Raw genomic sequence first — 17,933 nt, 5'->3', positions numbered from 1 at the left:
ACATCCCAACTGACATGAATGGGAATGCTTGCACAGGGATGCATTGAACACCTGTGCATCAGTGTGCTATGGGTAGACATGGCCCTCATATGGGGTGTACACTATAGTACACCTGTGTGAAAGAGGCCCTTCATAGGGCAACAACATGGCAAATGAAGCTTAAAGTTGATAAATGTAACTAAAAAAAAAAAAAAAAAAAAAAGTGCTTTTTAGCTAAATGCATGGGTACATCATTCAATCTAGGGGAGTAAAACCGGGTAAATCAATAATGAAGTAGAATCTGTGTGTGAATACCCACCAGTGTCATTAGTCCCCCCTCATTTCTCCTTTCTGTTCCCTTTCTCTGACCTAAACTAGCCCACCCTCCCTCTCCCCAGATGTATACTGACCTGAATTTGAGAGCCAACTAGAATTCCCTTAAAGTGGTTGTAAAGGCAGAAGGTTCTATTCTATGCAGTAGGGCTAAAAATCTCCTGCATACACCCTCCCCCACAGGCCCCCCTAACATACCTGAGCCCGATCTTGATCCAGTGATATGCACGAGAGCCAAGGCTCCCATAGCAAGTGGCTTGCTTTAGAGGCACTCGGTGGGGGGTGGAGCCAAGTTTTTTTTTTTTTTTTTTTTTTTTAAAGCTTTAAAAACATTTTAATGTCCTGGTCAATTTGAGAATAAGATTTTTGAAACAGGACTCTAAAACAAAAAGTCAAACATATACCAAACATACCAAAGGATTGACAGACCTTCCCTTGGATGCCAATTAATAAATGTATAGAGGTGCAGATAAATTTGACGTTTAATCAAGAGCACAGAAAACTTCAAAATATTCTGGCCCATAATTGTAATTTACTTGTGTTATGACCCCCTACTGTACTGTGACCCTCATTTTTTAAATGTTTTTACAAATGAACGAGGAAAGAAGAGTTTAGTCAATAGTGAATTAAAGAAGAAGCCTCACTTAACATTTTTTTGTGTTCTATTCCCCGGAGGGGCTGTTTGTCAAAGCAGCCATCTCCTTGCTAGTTGAGTTATCAAGCGGTTGTTGAAGGATGAGGGTTGCCCTGTCTGACTGCACACTTAGCCTTAGATAGCGCCTAGGACTACAAGACAAATTACTACCTGTACCTTGTCCCCTGAGGAACAAAACACAATAACAAAAGTGGAAGTGAGACTTTTTTTATTATACCAAAAAAACAAAAACATTTTTACTATACATACACTATAAGCGTATGTATAGTCAAAATGTTTTTTTTTTTGGTATAATAAAAAAAAAAAAAACTCACTTCCACTTTTATTATTGTGGATAAGCATATGTATAGTCAAAGTGTTTTTTAGGGGGTTTTTGATGTGGAAGGATTGTAACATGTGGCACGTTATTTTTATGCAGATGTGTACCATTTGGAAAAAATCACTTCACTTTTTGCCATAGAGATACAATAGGAAATAAGGAGAACTCCCCTCTTAGCCCTTGTACACACAGTTGGAGATTCCGACGGAATGTTTCCTATCGGACCGTTTTGTCGGATATTCCGACTGTGTGTGGTCTACATCGGACTGTTTCTGTCGGAATATCTGACGAACCAAGTTTTCCAACTTGCCGGTAAAATTTTCCGACAAAATGCTCCTATCGGACATACTCTGATCATGTGTAGCCTACTCTGACGGACAAAGTGCCACGCATGCTCAGATCAAATTCCTAGACCAAAGCTATTGGCTACTAGCCTGAACGTAGTCCCGTCGTAACGAAATAACGTCATCACGTTATGTACAATCGGATTTTCCGACAACTTAGTCCGACCGTGTGTATGCAACAACACTTCCGGACCTCTTCCGGAATTAATCCGTCGGAATTACTCCAACGGATTTGGTTGTCGGAATCTCCGACTGTGTGTACAAGGGCTTAGACAGTTGTCCCAAAAGCTTAATTAGTAGATTTCCTCTTAACTGTTGTTCTGGTGAGCTGTAAAGTTTTACGTTTGCCCTCATGTTCTTTCTTGGTTACCGGTACAAATAGAGGAATCTCTATGTGAAGCTAGCTAATGGTGAGACAGAAATAAAAAATTGACAGGAAGGTTGAGTACTAATATTGGGTAATAGGACATCATGTTTAAATTAAACATTCTGTTGATTGCACTGTGGAAGGAATGATCTATTTAAAAATATGTGATTACGAGTATTTGTGTATCGAGCATATAAACACTTTAAATGTCCTAATCTTATGCCCATCGGTACAATATGGCAAGCATGTCCTGTACCATAAATTACATTTATGTTACCTGGTAACTATAAGAATATAGCTTGTACAACATGTCACTCACACACACACACACGCACACACACGCACACACATGCACACACGTATATAGCAAATTAAAAATGTTTTTTTTATCTTGCTGAAGTTTAACAAGCTTGTGAAAGGGTATTTTTACAGACATGTGGCATATTATATAATATAAGAGACTGGTTGCGTATGTGCTCAGCAGATTGAAACAACATTGCAAACCTGCTATTACCACTTTCAATAATAATAAGTAATTACAGTTACATAATCAGAAATAAATCATCAGGTGATTTTAGCAGGAACTACAATGACAAGCCTGGCAGAACTCCAGGTACTGTATTCAGGTTGTGCTGAAGCTGATTTTATGTTGACACTAGACACAGCTCAGAGTTTCTGCCATCCAAGCTAAACATTTTTCAGGTAGTAAAAAACAAAAACAAACAAACATTGAAGGAACAATAGTATCTGGAGAAACAAGAGCCATGTCAACTCAAAGCATAAACAATATTTCATTTTTACCCATTTACTATAGTACATTAGCATTGATTTTTGCAAGGAACGTGGATGTTATAAATGAAACCAGCCCAAAACTGATTTCAGTTTTGGATTATTGTTGACGATCTTAGCCAGTCACCCTCATTAGCCTAAAGCAGGGTCTCCAAACTTTCTAAACAAGGGGCCAGCTTATCAGACTTCAGGGGCCCGAAGTGTGGCCAGTGGGACTAGAAATTTGACTGGCATCAGTGGGAGTGAACATCACCACATTTGGCATTAGTAGGAGGAACAGTGCCACATTGTGGTTGCCAATGGGAGAAATAGTGCCGCATTGTGGGTGCCAGTATGAGAAATAGTGCCCCAAGGGCCAGATAAAGACAAGCAAAGGGCCACATCTGGCCTGGGGCGGCAGTTTGGAGACCACTGGCCTAAAGGATTGCATTTTTACTTTAACCACTTAAACTGGCCACAGATGGATTGGAATTCTGCCAGTTCAGCAGGTACCGTCCAAAACATCGATCCTTCTACGGCCTCTCCCATTTGAGAGGAGTCGACCTAGTGATCAACTGCTCTCAAATAGGACTGTTGGAAAATTTGTGTTCAATTAGAGCACGCAACCAATCGGCTGCAGTGCTGATCAGTTTATTATGGTCCCGCTGTCAGAATTCAATAGCACTGCGGGGAGGATTCCTGCATCCACCTCAAATGTGTAGATGGGGGAATACATTTTTATGGCCAGCATTCATTTTCTATGTATTGTATATCATTGAGAATGCATGGAATTATCGGTAAAATTTGCCAATGAACTGAACAAGGACACTTTAATACTTTAGATGAGCAATAAGCACTAGAAAGTGAAGCAGACGCACTTATTACACTCTTAATATTGTGGGTCTAGAAAATCTCTGTGCAACAGGAATGTGCACGGTGTCCTATTTTGGCATTCAAGTGCAGGAATCCCTATAGCAAACCTGTCAGAATGAAAAAAATTTGCAACATCTAACCCCCCCCCTTCCCCCATGAGTGCCATTCAATGTGATTGCTGGTGACATTGCAGAAGGAGGCAGCAGGTACTGGAGCTGTGAGTTAGAAGGGGTAAAACAACTTTAGACACTGGAGAATGCCTTGGATGGGGAAGGGCTAGTAGTTTTCTTTTTTTTTTTAAATTAGGGCAGCTTTCTTTTAATGTTGCTAAATGTCAAATTTCAAGTGGCAGACTGAAAAATGATAGCACAGGTTTAGTGAAATAGAAAATCATTTATAAATGTAAGCACTTTTAAATGCCACCCTTGCCTTCCCCATAACGCCCTCTTGACCATTATGCATATATTCCGATTTAGCCACAGGATTTGCGGTTTGGCTTTTTGCAAGATTAACAATCTGGTACAATCCAAACCTGCATCTACTTCAAGAGTGGATAGTGGCACCTGCACACCTTCCCCTCACTCCCGGTCTTGTGACCCACCCCTCCCATCCTAAAACAGAATATAACAATGTCTTTCTTCATTGACGCACCTTAATTGGAATGAGCATAATCCTATAACCTTCTCACTTCATATCCACACAGACCCTGGGAGACTTTTAGACACTTACTTAAATCAGCCATTGGATTTATGTCAACGGTAGAACTTCCCCTCAAACATGCCTTCATAGCTGTAGGTTTTTTAGTCATACAAAACTCTGAGTAATTAGAATATGAAAACCTTCAATATCAGTGGAATCTCCCCTACATCCCACATGAAGCACCATTCAATGGGTGTCTGTGGATTGATTGAGAGTGGCCTGACCTCATCAAACATTATTTGTGTATAGTCCCAAAGAACTCAAAAGGACAACTATAAGCCCTTGTACACGCGGTCGGAGATTCCGTCGGAATGTGTCTGATCGGAGCGTTTTGTCGGATATTCCGACTGTGTGTGGTCTGCATCGGACTGTTTCCGTCGGAATATCCGTCGGACCAACTTTTCCAACTTGCCGGAAATATTTACCGTCAAAATGCTCCGATCGGACATACTCCGATCATGTGTAGAGAATTACGATCGGACAAAGTGCCACGCATGCTCAGATCAAATTCCTACACCAAAGCTATTGGCTACTAGCGTGAACATAGTCCCGTCGTAACGAAATAACGTCATCACGTCGGATTTTCCGACAACTTGGTCCGACCATGTGTATACAACATTTTCGGATAAAATCCGTCTGACAAAATCCGACGGATTTGGTTGTCGGAATCTCCGACCGTGTGTACAAGGGCTTAGAGTTCTTTGCTTTATTGTAGAAGGTATTCATTCATATATGGCTATCAAGTGAAAGTACTTTATGATGGGAGATTCTGGATAAAATATGCCTAGATTATCTGGAAGTTAAATTCAGAAATGTACATAGTGTATAGCTAGCTATACATAGATTAGGTCCTGTTGATTGATGATTCAATATTTTTTTTTTTTGTAACATTATTGTGTCATGCATTTTTTGAGCATGTATGTATGTATGTATGTCTTTGTGTACAATATATCACACAAATATTATTTTGTTCGTTCTTGGCTGACAACCACCTTAAGAATCTACAAGAGTATTTTTGTTATTGTGTGTGCGTGTATGTGTGTGTATATATATATATATATATATATATATATATATATATATATATATATATATATAAATAATTTGTGTACCCAGCCTTCTACTATGTAGCACCTGCAAATTCTTATACTAACTAGTTTAAAAACTGATGCTTTTTACTTCCACGCTGATGTATTTGTGCTCCCATTTGGGGGGCCTTGTTCTTGTGACACAGATGTATTTTTTACTTTTTTTTTTTTAATTAAGATATGTTTATTGGGTTTTAAAGACATACAAAACAACAGAACTACAGTGGCAACCTTGTGCCTGGTCCGAAAAAAAGACGTGTAAGATTAATTACCGTCTCACACGTCTCCTGTGAGCATTTGTCAGTTAGGAAGAACACGCAATCGCACAAATGTTAGTGTCAGTAAATACAATACTGCCAGAGAGTAGTAATTAACAGTTAGCAAAACAGACAGTCAAAATTCAGTTTAGCGGTATAGAAGTCAGTGTCGAGGGACTCGCTATCCACTTGCCCCAAACCTTGTTAAATGTCTGGACTCTTTTACGTAGCTCGAAGGTGAGTTTATACAAGGGGAGGGAGTCCTTAAAAGGGAAAGTTCACCTTTACAGAAAAATCTGTAAGGTGAACTTAAACAGGCTTACCTCCCCCGTCCCACTGACCTGGAGTGTGGCGATCCCCCGCTATGAGCCCTCGACATAATCTCCTAAATGTACCTCACCAGGAGGTATGTATAGGAGCATTCTAATTGGTCAGTGCCATCACACATGCAGCGCCGACCAATCAGAACTGAGTAGCCTGTCCTGTCACCGCAGGCAAAGAGGAGAGAAATCCCCTGACTGGTAAAGAGGCTGTATGGCCTATCAGAATGTGAGATCGCCACACTCCAAGTTAGCAGCACCGGGTGCGACGGGGAAGGGGTCCACTGTACGTTCACCTTACAGATTTTCTGGACAGGACAGCAAAAGGGACTTTCTCTGATAGAAATATAGAATGCAAATAAGTCTCTTAGCATGAGAAGGAATTGTTAAACCGCCTAGAATGCCCAAGAGGCATTTCTTGGGATTCACTATATTAGGTAGATCTAGGGCAGAGGAGATAAAAGTTAATGTCTACCCAGAAGTCGTGAACCACGGGCAGGTCCAGAAACAGTGCATAAAGTCAGCAATCTAGCCACAGCCTCTAAAGCACTCAGCTGAGGGGGATAAGACCATATTATGTAGTCTGGCAGGTGTAAGGTGGGATGACATTTCAGAATGTAGAATAAATAGGGCCATTCAACACTATTGAAAGCTTTACATGTGTCAAGTGAAGCAATGACACAGGTAGGGGGGTAATTGTGTGGTTCATCCTGGTAGAATGACCTGGTATAAAGCCACACTGATCACTGTGCACGAAATTCGCAACTACTGCGTTCAGATAATTGGCCAAAATCTTAACATCTGCATTAATTAGGGAGATTGGGTGGTAAGAATCACATTTAAGGACTTTATGAGGTTTCAATAACAAAACAATAAGTGCTTCACACATAGTAGGTGGAAGGATTCCAGCCTCTTAGACTTTGTTAAATGTATGGAGAAGAAATGGGCATATTAACTGGTAAAAATGGGCATACCATTCGGCTGGAAAAACGTCCAGGCCAAGTGTCTTGTGTGCCGGTAGCTGCGAAATGGCTAGGGAGATTTCCTTATCGGAGACAGGTGCATCCAGTTCCTCTCTCATGCGATCTGAGAGGGAAGGAAGAAGCACCTGAGCCAGGTATTCACTTAAATGATTATCTGATTACTGGACTCTGGTATCATAAAGGTCTCTGTAAAAGGACAGGAAAGTCTCAACAATCTCGGAGGGTGCGTCACTAACCTGACCCATGTGAGTCAAGATCCCAGGGATAGATGTAGGAGGATGGTCAGGTCTGGTTAAATAGGCAAGCAGACGGCAAGCCTTGTTACAATTTTCAAATGTTTTTTGAGAGACATAGAGCATTTTTTTCTTGGTGAGATCCAGTAGGCAGAGCTCATATTCCCTACGGCTATGCAGCCATGAATCTGAGGCATCAGGAGTGGGGTCAGTTGCATAGGCAGACCCAGCTGCAGACATGGTCCGTTTCAGCTCCTCTGTATGCTGTTGGGTATTTTTACGCAGGGTGCCAGTAATAGTCATAAAAGTGCCCCGCAGCATAGTCTTAAATGCAGGGTCCAATAAGGGCGCACTGACACCACCCCCCCCCCCCCCCGTCTACATTCCCCCTGTACCACCTCATCCTCTAACAATTGGGAGTTTAGGTGCCACATCACGGAATTTGTACACGGGAGGAGGAGGAGGTCCACAGAAAGAGGTGCAAAAAAAATCTATGCGAGACATGGTATGAAAGGAGTTGAAGTGACAGAAATATTGGTACACATCCAGGTGCTTCCTCCGCCATAGCTCAGAGAGACCATACACCTGCATCCAATGAATAAAAGGAGGGATAGGGCCTACTACCACCCCCAAGCAGTCCACTGGAGTACTAAGACAGCATTAAAATCCCCTACACACAGCAGAGGACCATCAGGTCTAGATAGGAGCAGAAGGGATAATTTAAACAAAAATTCAGAGGAAAGGGTGGGAATTTTTCACCAATTGTGCCAGTGCCAGGAGGTGCCCACCACTATTGGGGAGGTTACAGTGCCATTTGCTGAGCTGTACTGTGCAGGATGTGGTTCAAGATGAGAGATAAGAGCCAGAGCCATGCCATCAAGCAGCCACTTGGTCTGACATAAAGCCATTCCCCACCTGTTTTTTTACCTTCATGTATAGAATGCATGAAGGTAAAAAAAAATTATGCTTTCGAGAAACTTTCATTTGTACTTCTCTTTATCTCTCCAACAGTTTATTCCATACATTCTTCTGGAGACCTCACTAAAAAGCCAACTTTTACACATTAAGTAGATTCTTTTTAAATAGATTTGGCTCCAGAAAGTAGAAACAGGAAGTTCAGTTCACAGCAATGCCAAAGACAACAGTTACACAGACAGCAATAGAAACTTGACACAGTATCTAATGCTTATCCAGTCTAGTCAAAAGTAATAAATAAAATAGAAAAATCTGAAGTTTAAATAGAGCTCCACTTTAAGGACTTTAAAATAAAAATTACTGACACATGCGGAAAATGCTGCCAAAGACAGGTCCTTTTTTGGCTCCTAGAGTAGTAGAGGACAGGTGGCTGTGTATAGGGTAGAAATGAGTGAAAATATACATCCATCTATGTAATAATATTAATTTACATTGAACCACTGCCCATTTACTTACGGCAAATGGTCCAAGTCCTGAGTATTGGGTTTAGGTTTGACCGTCACCCTGTTGACTTCATTGTGCAATCCATCTAGCATAAACCTCAAAAACTCTTGTGCATCCTGTTGACTGAAAAGAAAAAGAGAAAGAAAGAACGGTTTAGTTTTCGGACCTATTTATTGCCTATGTAATCACGAGAATCCTGTATTGTACCTAACAATGTTAAAAGAGTGGTTGAATGGCTCAGATCTGAATGACATATCACATATACAAAAGCATTCTTCTAAGGGTGAGGAAACCAAAAATCATTTATGTCTAACTGTTCCACGATCTCTGCAAAACCCATAGAGTAACAACTTGACAACAGTTGTTGAACAGCAATGGTGAAGAAGAGTGGTGCTGCCCCTGAAATGGATTGGCTGTTATAAGACTTTTTTACCAACAATGAAAAAATTATCTTGGACCCTTTCAGCTGGTTTTGGTCTGATGCACCTTTCTATATTTAAATGGTTTGAGCAATAAAAATCCAGGAATTCTGGCTTTACAATACTCTAGTGTACAAATGATAGATCTGCATTCAGACAGTGAAACACTAACACAAAACCGTGCTGTATTACTAAGTATAAGGCTATGAGGCATAGCATGTATATGGCTGCCCCTGTGTAATTACTCACTATAAATAGAAACACGTAAAAACCTTAACTGATGTTAAAGAGGAAGGTGCATTAAAGCTGAACTGCGGTTACCTATAAAAAGCCATCAATTGCATGCAATCTTTTTTTTTTTAATCTGAAAATGTTATCCCTATTGTAATTCCATTAAAGGCTAAGTTTAGTCAAAGTAAAAAAAAAAAAAAAAAAAGGCAAAGGGGACATTATTTAGAGCAGGTATGATGTGTGCCTTGTGCGTCTGTCTCCTCTGTTAGCAGAAATCCCCCCTCCGTCGAACTCCCCACTGACCCCCGCAGCCAGAATCTCCAAGTGTGGTGGAAGTTAAAGAGTAACTCCACTTTTGTGGGGAAAAAAAAATAGCAAATAAAGAAAAAATAATATAGCATGTACAATTGCGATACAAGTCATAATGTAATTGAATGTTTTCCAGATCGTACGATTTTCATTTAGTCATTATAGTTGTCATCCGAAAATACAATACAAATACAATACAACACATGACAACACAAATATTTTCTATCGTACGAGAATTTTCGTGACTTTATTTAGCTATTAAATTTCTACTTGCGATTATTAACCGAAAACGGTCGTACGATATTCGGATCGTGTGTACGGGCCATAAGATACAAGTCAGATTTCAGGCATCCTCTGAGCTTTCCTCGTTAGTGCCCTGCAGCTGCCACAGCTGACTGATAATTATGAAACCACTCCCATAAGATCCACTAAGAACAGAGGCACAGACAAACGCACATGGATTTCTTAAGAATGGCAAAAGGTAGTAATCTGCAACAAAAGGTTTTTATCCTTGCAACTGAGGACAGGCACTTGTCAAAAGTGCACGACTATGCCTTCCTATTCATCCAGGTCCTCCATTCACAGAGGTTGGCAGTGGCAATGTGTCCATAAGGGTGCACGAGCGCCGCCCCCTCTCTCCAGTCACCCCCTCTATCACTAATAGATAGATTCATGCATTTCATAAATCTATCCATGGTCGCCGCTGCCACTCTCTAGTCAGGCGCCCGACCTCTTTTCGGGCACTGGAATTACAGCAGCAGGGGGTGTTTATAAAACACCGTATTAGAGCCACAGGCTCTAATAGGCATCAGAAGAGGTAAACAGTGAGCGCCATGCCTGGCGCTCGCAGTTCACCCAGATGTGTTAGAAAAGTGAATGAATATTTGCTTTCCTAACACTAAACCGCTTCTCTGCTAATCAAGTACTCGGGTCTGTTACCTGTCACCTAATTGGCTGAAACAACAGGCGCTGTGATTGGATGCCTATCAGGCATCCAATCATAGGAGAGGACAGGAGGAGAGGACGGGAGAAGACATCGAGGACATGGAGGAGCATGGAGGACACCACCCGCCGCCATCACTCACTGCCCCACCAAGGTAAGTGCTGGGCAGTTGGCGGATGGGGGCCCCAGTGGCATCATTCGATGGGCACAGTGGCGACGTTTGATGAGCACAGTGAGGCTGCAATTGATGATTTTTTTCAGAATTTTTTTAGTTTGTTTGAGCCCCCCCAAAAATTTTGAGCATTAGCCGCCACTGGAGGCCGGTACTACAGCTTCTATGAATGGAACATAATCTATAATATGGAAGAGCCTGTGACTAAAAAGGTCCATTCCCTCAATTTGTAGATTAGAGGGCTGGCAGGCAGCCTGCCAGAAAAAAAGTAATTGAACACATGAAAAAAACACTATGCTTTGTGTTGTGAACTTTTAAAATTAATTTATACATGTAAATATTTTAGTGTGCATTTTCTGGGCACAGATCCACTTTAGGGGTATACTCATATTAACCTTTACACTTTGTCCCAAGGACGCAACTGGATTTAAGAGGAAATCAGCCCAAAGTGAGGTAATTGCCCTCTTAGCCCTTGTACACACGGTCGGAGATTCCGTCGGAATGTGTCCGATCGGAGCGTTTTGTCAGATGTTCCGACTGTGTGTGGTCTGCATCGGACTTTTTCCGTCAGAATATCCGCCGGACCAACTTTTCCAACTTGCCAGAAATATTTTCTGACAAAATGCTCCGATCGGACATACTCCGATCATGTGTAGAGAATTCTGATCGGACAAAGTGCCACGCATGCTCAGATCAAATTCCTACACCAAAGTTATTGGCTACTAGCGTGAATGTAGTCCCGTCGTAACGAAATAACGTCATCACGTCGGATTTTCCGACAACTTTGTCTGACTGTGTGTATACAACAGTTTCGGACAAAATCCGACGGATTTGTTTGTCGGAATCTCCGACCGTGTGTACAAGGGCTTAGAAAATGTCCCCATTGGAAGAATTCCCCGTACATTTTGCTCTAGGCACAATGCTAAAAATCTGGGATTTCCCTTTACTCTGAACTGTGAACAATGACTACTAGTACAAATAAAGGAGTGAATCTTCCCAATGGGGACACAAACATCAAAACATGATAGACTGTTTTAACCTTGCCCACTCTATACAAAACTAGAAAAAAAATAGTTTTGCCTAGAGAAACACTAATACATGTAAAAATTTGGGGATAGCGTAGGGGGGGGGTCCAGGTCCAAAATTTGTACAAGGGCTCGCACAGCTTTGTGGGTAAAGTGGTTGTAAAGACTGAATATTTTTTACCTTAAAAAATCTTCAGTATTCAGCCCCCCCCCCCCCCAAAACTTACCTGACCCTGATCCAGAGATGTTCACAAGAGCAGCTGCTCTCTGCCTCCTTATTGGCTCAGAGACAGCAGCAGAAGCCATTGGCTTCCGCTGCTGTCAATCACAGCTAGTGAGGAGGGAGCAAGGGTGGTGTAGAGCTCCGTTCTGTGTGTCTTATGGAAAGACACAGTGGGGCTCAGGAGCATGCATGCACGAGTGTCCCCATAGCATGTGGCTTGCTATGGGGGCACGCAGCAGAGGGGAGGAGCCCAGAGCACTGGGACCCAAGAAGTGGAGGGCTGCTCTGTGCAAAACCACTGCACAGAGCAGGTAAGTACAACATGCTAATTGTTACAAAAAAATAAAAAAAGGCTTTAATATCACTTTAAGCCACTGTGCCCAAACAGACCTACTTTATATATCTCCAGTAAAAACGAAACATTATCCAAGAGTTGGTACCAAAAATGACTCTAAGGCCATCCATAGATGGAGCGAATTTCTTTCCTGCAACCACAGATGCTGCTGAACTGGCTAAGACTCGACCATCCATAGCTGGCTTTACATAAATTATACATGAAAACTTCTCTGTAATGTTGGTGCTATATATGAAAGAAATGAAAAAAGCAGTGACAAGGGTATATATACAGTGCACACAGGCGTGTACACCTATCCACATACATACACTATATTATCAAAAGTATTTGGACACCTGCCTTTACAAGCACATGAACAACATCCCAGTCTTAGCCCCCGTACACACGGTCGGAGAATCCGTCGGAATGTGTCCTATCGGACCATGTTTTCGGATAATCCGACTGTGTGTGGTATGCATCGGACTGTTTCCGTCGGACCAAATTTTCCAACTTGTTGGTAATATTTTCCGACAAACTGGTCCGATAGGACATACTCCGATCATGTGTAGAGAATTACGATCAGACAAAGTGCCACGCATGCTCAGATCAAATTCCTACATCAAAGCTATTGGCTACTAGCCTGAACATAGTCCCATCGTAACGAAATTACGTCATCACGTTCTAAAAGATCGGATTTTTTGACAACTTTGTCCGACCGTGTTTATACAACAGTTTCATACACAATCCGACGGACAAAGCCCGACGGATTTGGTTGGCAGAATGTCCGACCGTGTGTACGGGGGCTAAGTCCGTAAGACACGGATGAGCGAGTTTTCTTCTACCTTTTTCTTTTTTTTTTTCTTACCTTATTGGCCTGTGTAGAGTTCCCCTGATTGTTATTTTGTACATTGCTAAAATACTGACTGCCTACTGCCAGGTGATAAATAACAAATGTGTGCTTTATTTAGTGAATTGACTTTAATGATTTATCTCATTTTTTTTTTTGTGGTATTTACCTCACTTTGTGATATTTTACTTTGATGAATTGACTCTTATTATCTCATGTGATATTTCCCAAAAAATTGGCATGTGACCTTCATAACGCATATGGCATCCTTTATTGAATTGACCCCCCTTAAAAAATTCTCAACTGAATATTAGTTTGTAAAATGGTAAGCTGTTGCCATGGAATGACCAAATAGATATTTTACAAAGAACGTCAGCCTGTAAGACAGCTCGTAGTATGAAGCAATACAATCTCATAGCTGACCCACATGTAATTTAATGATTATGCTGGATAGTAATTATAGAGATTTAAAATAAAATGTATGTACCGCCTAATAGGCAGGGCTGTTACCATTTCATAAAGTACTTATGCAACAAAAGGTTACAGTTCAAAAGTTAGCAGCTAATTGAATACCAGTATTAAACACAAAATATTCCTTTGTATAGTACATTTAAAGTCCAACTCCAGCCATTTTTGTGTAGCCTTTAGTAGAGGGGGAACAGTTAAAATTTAGGTCAGGTTTTAATTAATGATTTTACGTTTGTGACCCCATTAGGAAGGTTTTTTTCCTCTCATTTTCTGTTCCTGTGAGGACAGTATAAGTAATGCAGGGGGAAGGTGGTCATCACCAGGTCAGGGCGGCACAAACAGCGACAAAAATATTGTTGCAAGTTCTAACCTTTTTTCCACTCTGATAAAACAAGGTGAAAGATCTCCCATCACTTCCTGTTCTGAAAAGAAGTATGGGGAAATCTCTCCATAGGGGATACAGATAGCAGTAAAAACCTGACAGACGCTCAAACTGTTCCCCACTCGATCCAACACAAAAGGAAATGAGTTGGGCTCTAAATACCACTGCACAACATTGCTTTGTGGTCATGGATCTGATTATATTGATGAATCTCTTACTTGTATCCCATAAAACGTGGTGCATATCTCTGTATCTGACTTTTGAATTCCATGGGGCTCACAACCTCATTGACTGAACTTGTCCACATTGCTTGAAGCAGACGGGCAAACTCTAGGAAAGATAGTAAAGGGAGAGAAAGTGATCAGTTCCAAAGTGCTTTAGGAAAGATAAGGATTTTTATTACTGACTTTTCAGTTCACCAGAAGTGACATGAACATTGCATTTATGGCAAGATCAACTGCTATTTTCTGTACTTGCTGGAAATGCTCTTTGCCTGGAAAAAGGAAATTAATGCAGCCACCACATCTAAGGACTGGTAAACTGCAATATATTACATTTTCTTTTTAGAGTTTTTTAAACAACCTCATCAGGGTAGCAAAAGATCCATAAAATAAGGTGTCCTGAAAGAGAAAAGCTCATACTCACCTCTCTGATGGTCTAGGTTTCTTACCACCAATCCATTCGAGTGTTGCAACCTTCATCAGTCTCCTTGGGACTCAACACTTCCAGGAGTGTCAGGTGCCTCTGCCAACCATCACATGTTGTGGTTCCATTCTTTGACCCCGTATGCACTGCTAAATCCTGTGGGAGGATGGAACCACGGTAAGCGAAGGGACATTCGACAATCCCAGATCTCTTGAATGCCAAAGAGAGTAATGGAGGCTGAATTGCTAAAACGGAGCAGAAAATTGAAAACTTGGCCACCAGAGTGGTGAATGCTAGCGTTCCTCATTTACAGGGCACTTTCTTTAGTCAGTTTTAGGAACTCCCACCAGCAAGTAGAAAGATTCAATTAGTCAAATGTGAATGCTTTAAATAAAGTTTAGTACAGTCCATTCACTTTCATTTGTATAGTGCTTCCAGGTCAGCCCGGGGTTGTACAGTAAGGCATCTTTTACAGAGGCAGCGGTAAAATTAGGCAGATGAGCTGCAGTTTCAGAGCTGGAAGAGACTGTTCACATGCCGCAGCCATGGCAAATTTAAGGCAGCATGCCAAGTTGACAGGTGGCACCACCCATCAAACTCAGACAGACAGACATTCAGGTCATGGAGCCACCCTGCAATTGCGAACAAAATTCTTGGCTCATGGCTGAGGTACATTAGCCCTGTTATGAATTGCTCTTTGGAAAAAAGTGAAAAAACCAAACAAAGGCATTAAGGCTGAAGTAGGATCTCCTCCTGAATGTGTCACCATGGCACCGCTTAGCCCCACCATTGTGCATCACTTTTCAGAACATGGACTAATGTGAACCTAGCCATTGTCTTGGTTCACATAAGTCTGATGTAGCAGTGCATCTTTTTTTTTCATTACCATGCATAGGCATAGTGCAGCCCAATCATTTGAATAAGCTGCCCACCTCATTTAGATCATACCGACTTTTTTCTAAACTGACTCACAAAAAAACATGCAGTACTATGGCGGTCAATTTCACGTGCATGTTAGCAAGGTGTGTTGAGGGGTTACTAAGGATTAATGGCACCACCATGCCATTAATCCTTAATAACATCGCTTTTTCTTTGTGTGTGTGGTGGGAACTTGCGATTTTACATGCGTTCTTGCATTGCACAATTGTGAACCTAGCCATAGTAAGGCTGAAAAACCTTATGTTCATCAAGTTGCCTATTTCACAATTCCTGCGGTTTTGGTCCAGAGGAAAGACAATCAAAAGGAACTGTTGCCTATGATGGCACATAGGAGGAAAGAATCCTATCTGACCCCCTTAAAGTTCAGTATCCTGGATAGAAATATTAGATATTATTAGCTGCAAGAAAATCATGCAGTCCCTTTTTAAATGACATTATTAAAAATTGTGCTAACTGTATAGAACTCCTGCCTATACTGAAAATTCCTTCTCCTATGGCCCCTTGTCCTTTTACAGTCTTTGGGATAAAAGATTATTATAACAAATCTTTACATTACCCTTAAACATTTTAAATATTTAATTTTTAAGCTGAATGTACCAAATTCACAAATCTTTCATTGTAAATGAGATAGTCCATCCCTTTTAATATTTAATGGTCCACATTGGAACACTCCTAAAACTACTTTGTCCTTACTACAATATGATGCCCTAGGTTTTTAAAAATTTAGATGTGGATTTAAAAGTGATCTATACACAGGCAATAACATTTTAGCGTAGCATGTTATAGCTAAATTTTTAGGCATGCAAAGATTTTGTTTGATTATGCAACTTCTACTTGACAATGAGAAGTGCTGCTAATTATTAACCAGCAGCAAGTAAAACCGGATCTGCTTTGAATATAGGGCCCATTCACACCAGGGCAATAAGCTGTGGTGTGTTTTTATTTCATATGTTAACATGTGATACGTTAAAGCAGCCCTACAAATGCACAACTGATCTAAAATTATTTCAGCTGCATTTTTTTTTCCCCACACAACGCATGGCTGTACTGTATGTTACTGTGCAATGTAATGCAGATGTGTTGTGAAGGTAAGTTGCCATTAAAGATGAATTCTCTGCATTTTCATGCTCACTAAAACTGGACACTATGTCCTGTAGTTTGCATTGAGATATGTTGCAGTGGTTCAGTGTAATTTTTTTCCTTACTATGCATTCTAAGCATTTCCTGTGTGTGGTTTCTTATGATTTCCTTCCCCTTTTGACACCGATCACTCAAGAAATCTTTGGAACATATTAACTCTGTAGTAGTTTCAATAGTGCGTCGTGTGATTCTAATTCTAAGGTCACAGCTGCCCTCCCATGTGCAGAAATGCAAGTGCAGACTATGGGGTTGATTTATTAAAGGCAAATCGACTGTGAACTTTGCAAGTGCAGTTGCACTACTTTTCCTTGGGAAATGTAATGTGGTAAAGCTTTGCTTGGTAAACAATAACCAATTGGGTGCAAAGAAAAAAAAACATATTTTTTGCTTGCACATGAATGCATGATGGATATCAGTAGAGCTTTACCACATTTGCTAAGCTCTGGGATAAATTAGTGCAACTGCACTTGCAACGTGCACAGTCTATATTCCTTTAGTAAATCTACCTCACTGTGCTTAGGGGTTATAATATAATAGAAAATCAATGCTAATAAGCAACAATTCTAAAGTGCAGAAAAAGGCTGTGACTTTGTGCAATTATACTGTGGCTCAGGGTTCACAGAGATCAAAAATTGACAGCAGCCTTCAAAAATACACTGTAGTGGGTATGCATTGGTACGTGTTGCTTTTTAAAAAAAAAAATTTTTTAATGCTTCCAACGACTTGAACAGACCTTAAAAACTCTGGAAAGTGCAGGTAGCTTCAAACAAACAGTAAATATTTTTCCCATAACTTCAAGTTTCCCTAACAGGATCATTTATTCTTCTCTAGCCTTTTTCTGCACCTTTGGGTATTTAGGTCTCACTGCTTGCTGTTTAATTCACCCCATTCATTCTTATATCTGCGAAACAGAGGCGATGTGCAATCTCGCAATGTACCATCTACACCTACTCTAGCCTTCATGTCTGGCTCCAAACTTAATCCCATAAACCTACCACCCCTGATCCTTTATACAGATTCCTCTCCATCATGCCTCCTGCCCTGTCTTCTCTGTATATGCATGTATTTGTTATGTATATATTCCTTTTGTTTGAACCATATAAAGTTGAGTTTAAAGTTTTACATATAGCAACACTGCATGTATTGCTAGGTGTGTCAATGAGTCATAACACATTCTATCCTAAATTCAGGTTTAACATCGATCTTTTAGCAAATAGGT

The 17,933-nt window shown here is 40.8% G+C and overlaps 1 protein-coding gene across 3 annotated transcripts in view; it reads right to left on the bottom strand.

Moving 5' to 3' along the window:
• LOC143934082 (ubiquitin carboxyl-terminal hydrolase 2-like) overlaps window positions 1–17,933 on the bottom strand; it is a 162,501-nt gene that overhangs the window by 24,432 nt on the left and 120,136 nt on the right. For all 3 annotated transcript variants that reach the window (XM_077457388.1, XM_077457389.1, XM_077457390.1), the window contains 2 exons: window positions 14,209–14,320; window positions 8,650–8,760 (listed from right to left, as the gene is read on the bottom strand). In XM_077457388.1, the coding sequence (XP_077313514.1) occupies window positions 8,650–8,760; window positions 14,209–14,320 (223 nt within the window). The remainder of the gene's footprint in view (window positions 1–8,649; window positions 8,761–14,208; window positions 14,321–17,933) is intronic.

The sequence above is a fragment of the Lithobates pipiens genome, unplaced genomic scaffold, assembly GCF_037356315.1.
Source record: "Lithobates pipiens isolate NorthernLeopardFrog02 unplaced genomic scaffold, aLitPip1_a1.2 Scaffold_27, whole genome shotgun sequence".
NCBI classification, from domain to species: Eukaryota; Metazoa; Chordata; class Amphibia; order Anura; family Ranidae; genus Lithobates; species Lithobates pipiens.
The sequence above is the reverse complement of the archived record's forward strand: the minus strand, read 5'-3'. Positions and strand labels throughout refer to the sequence as shown.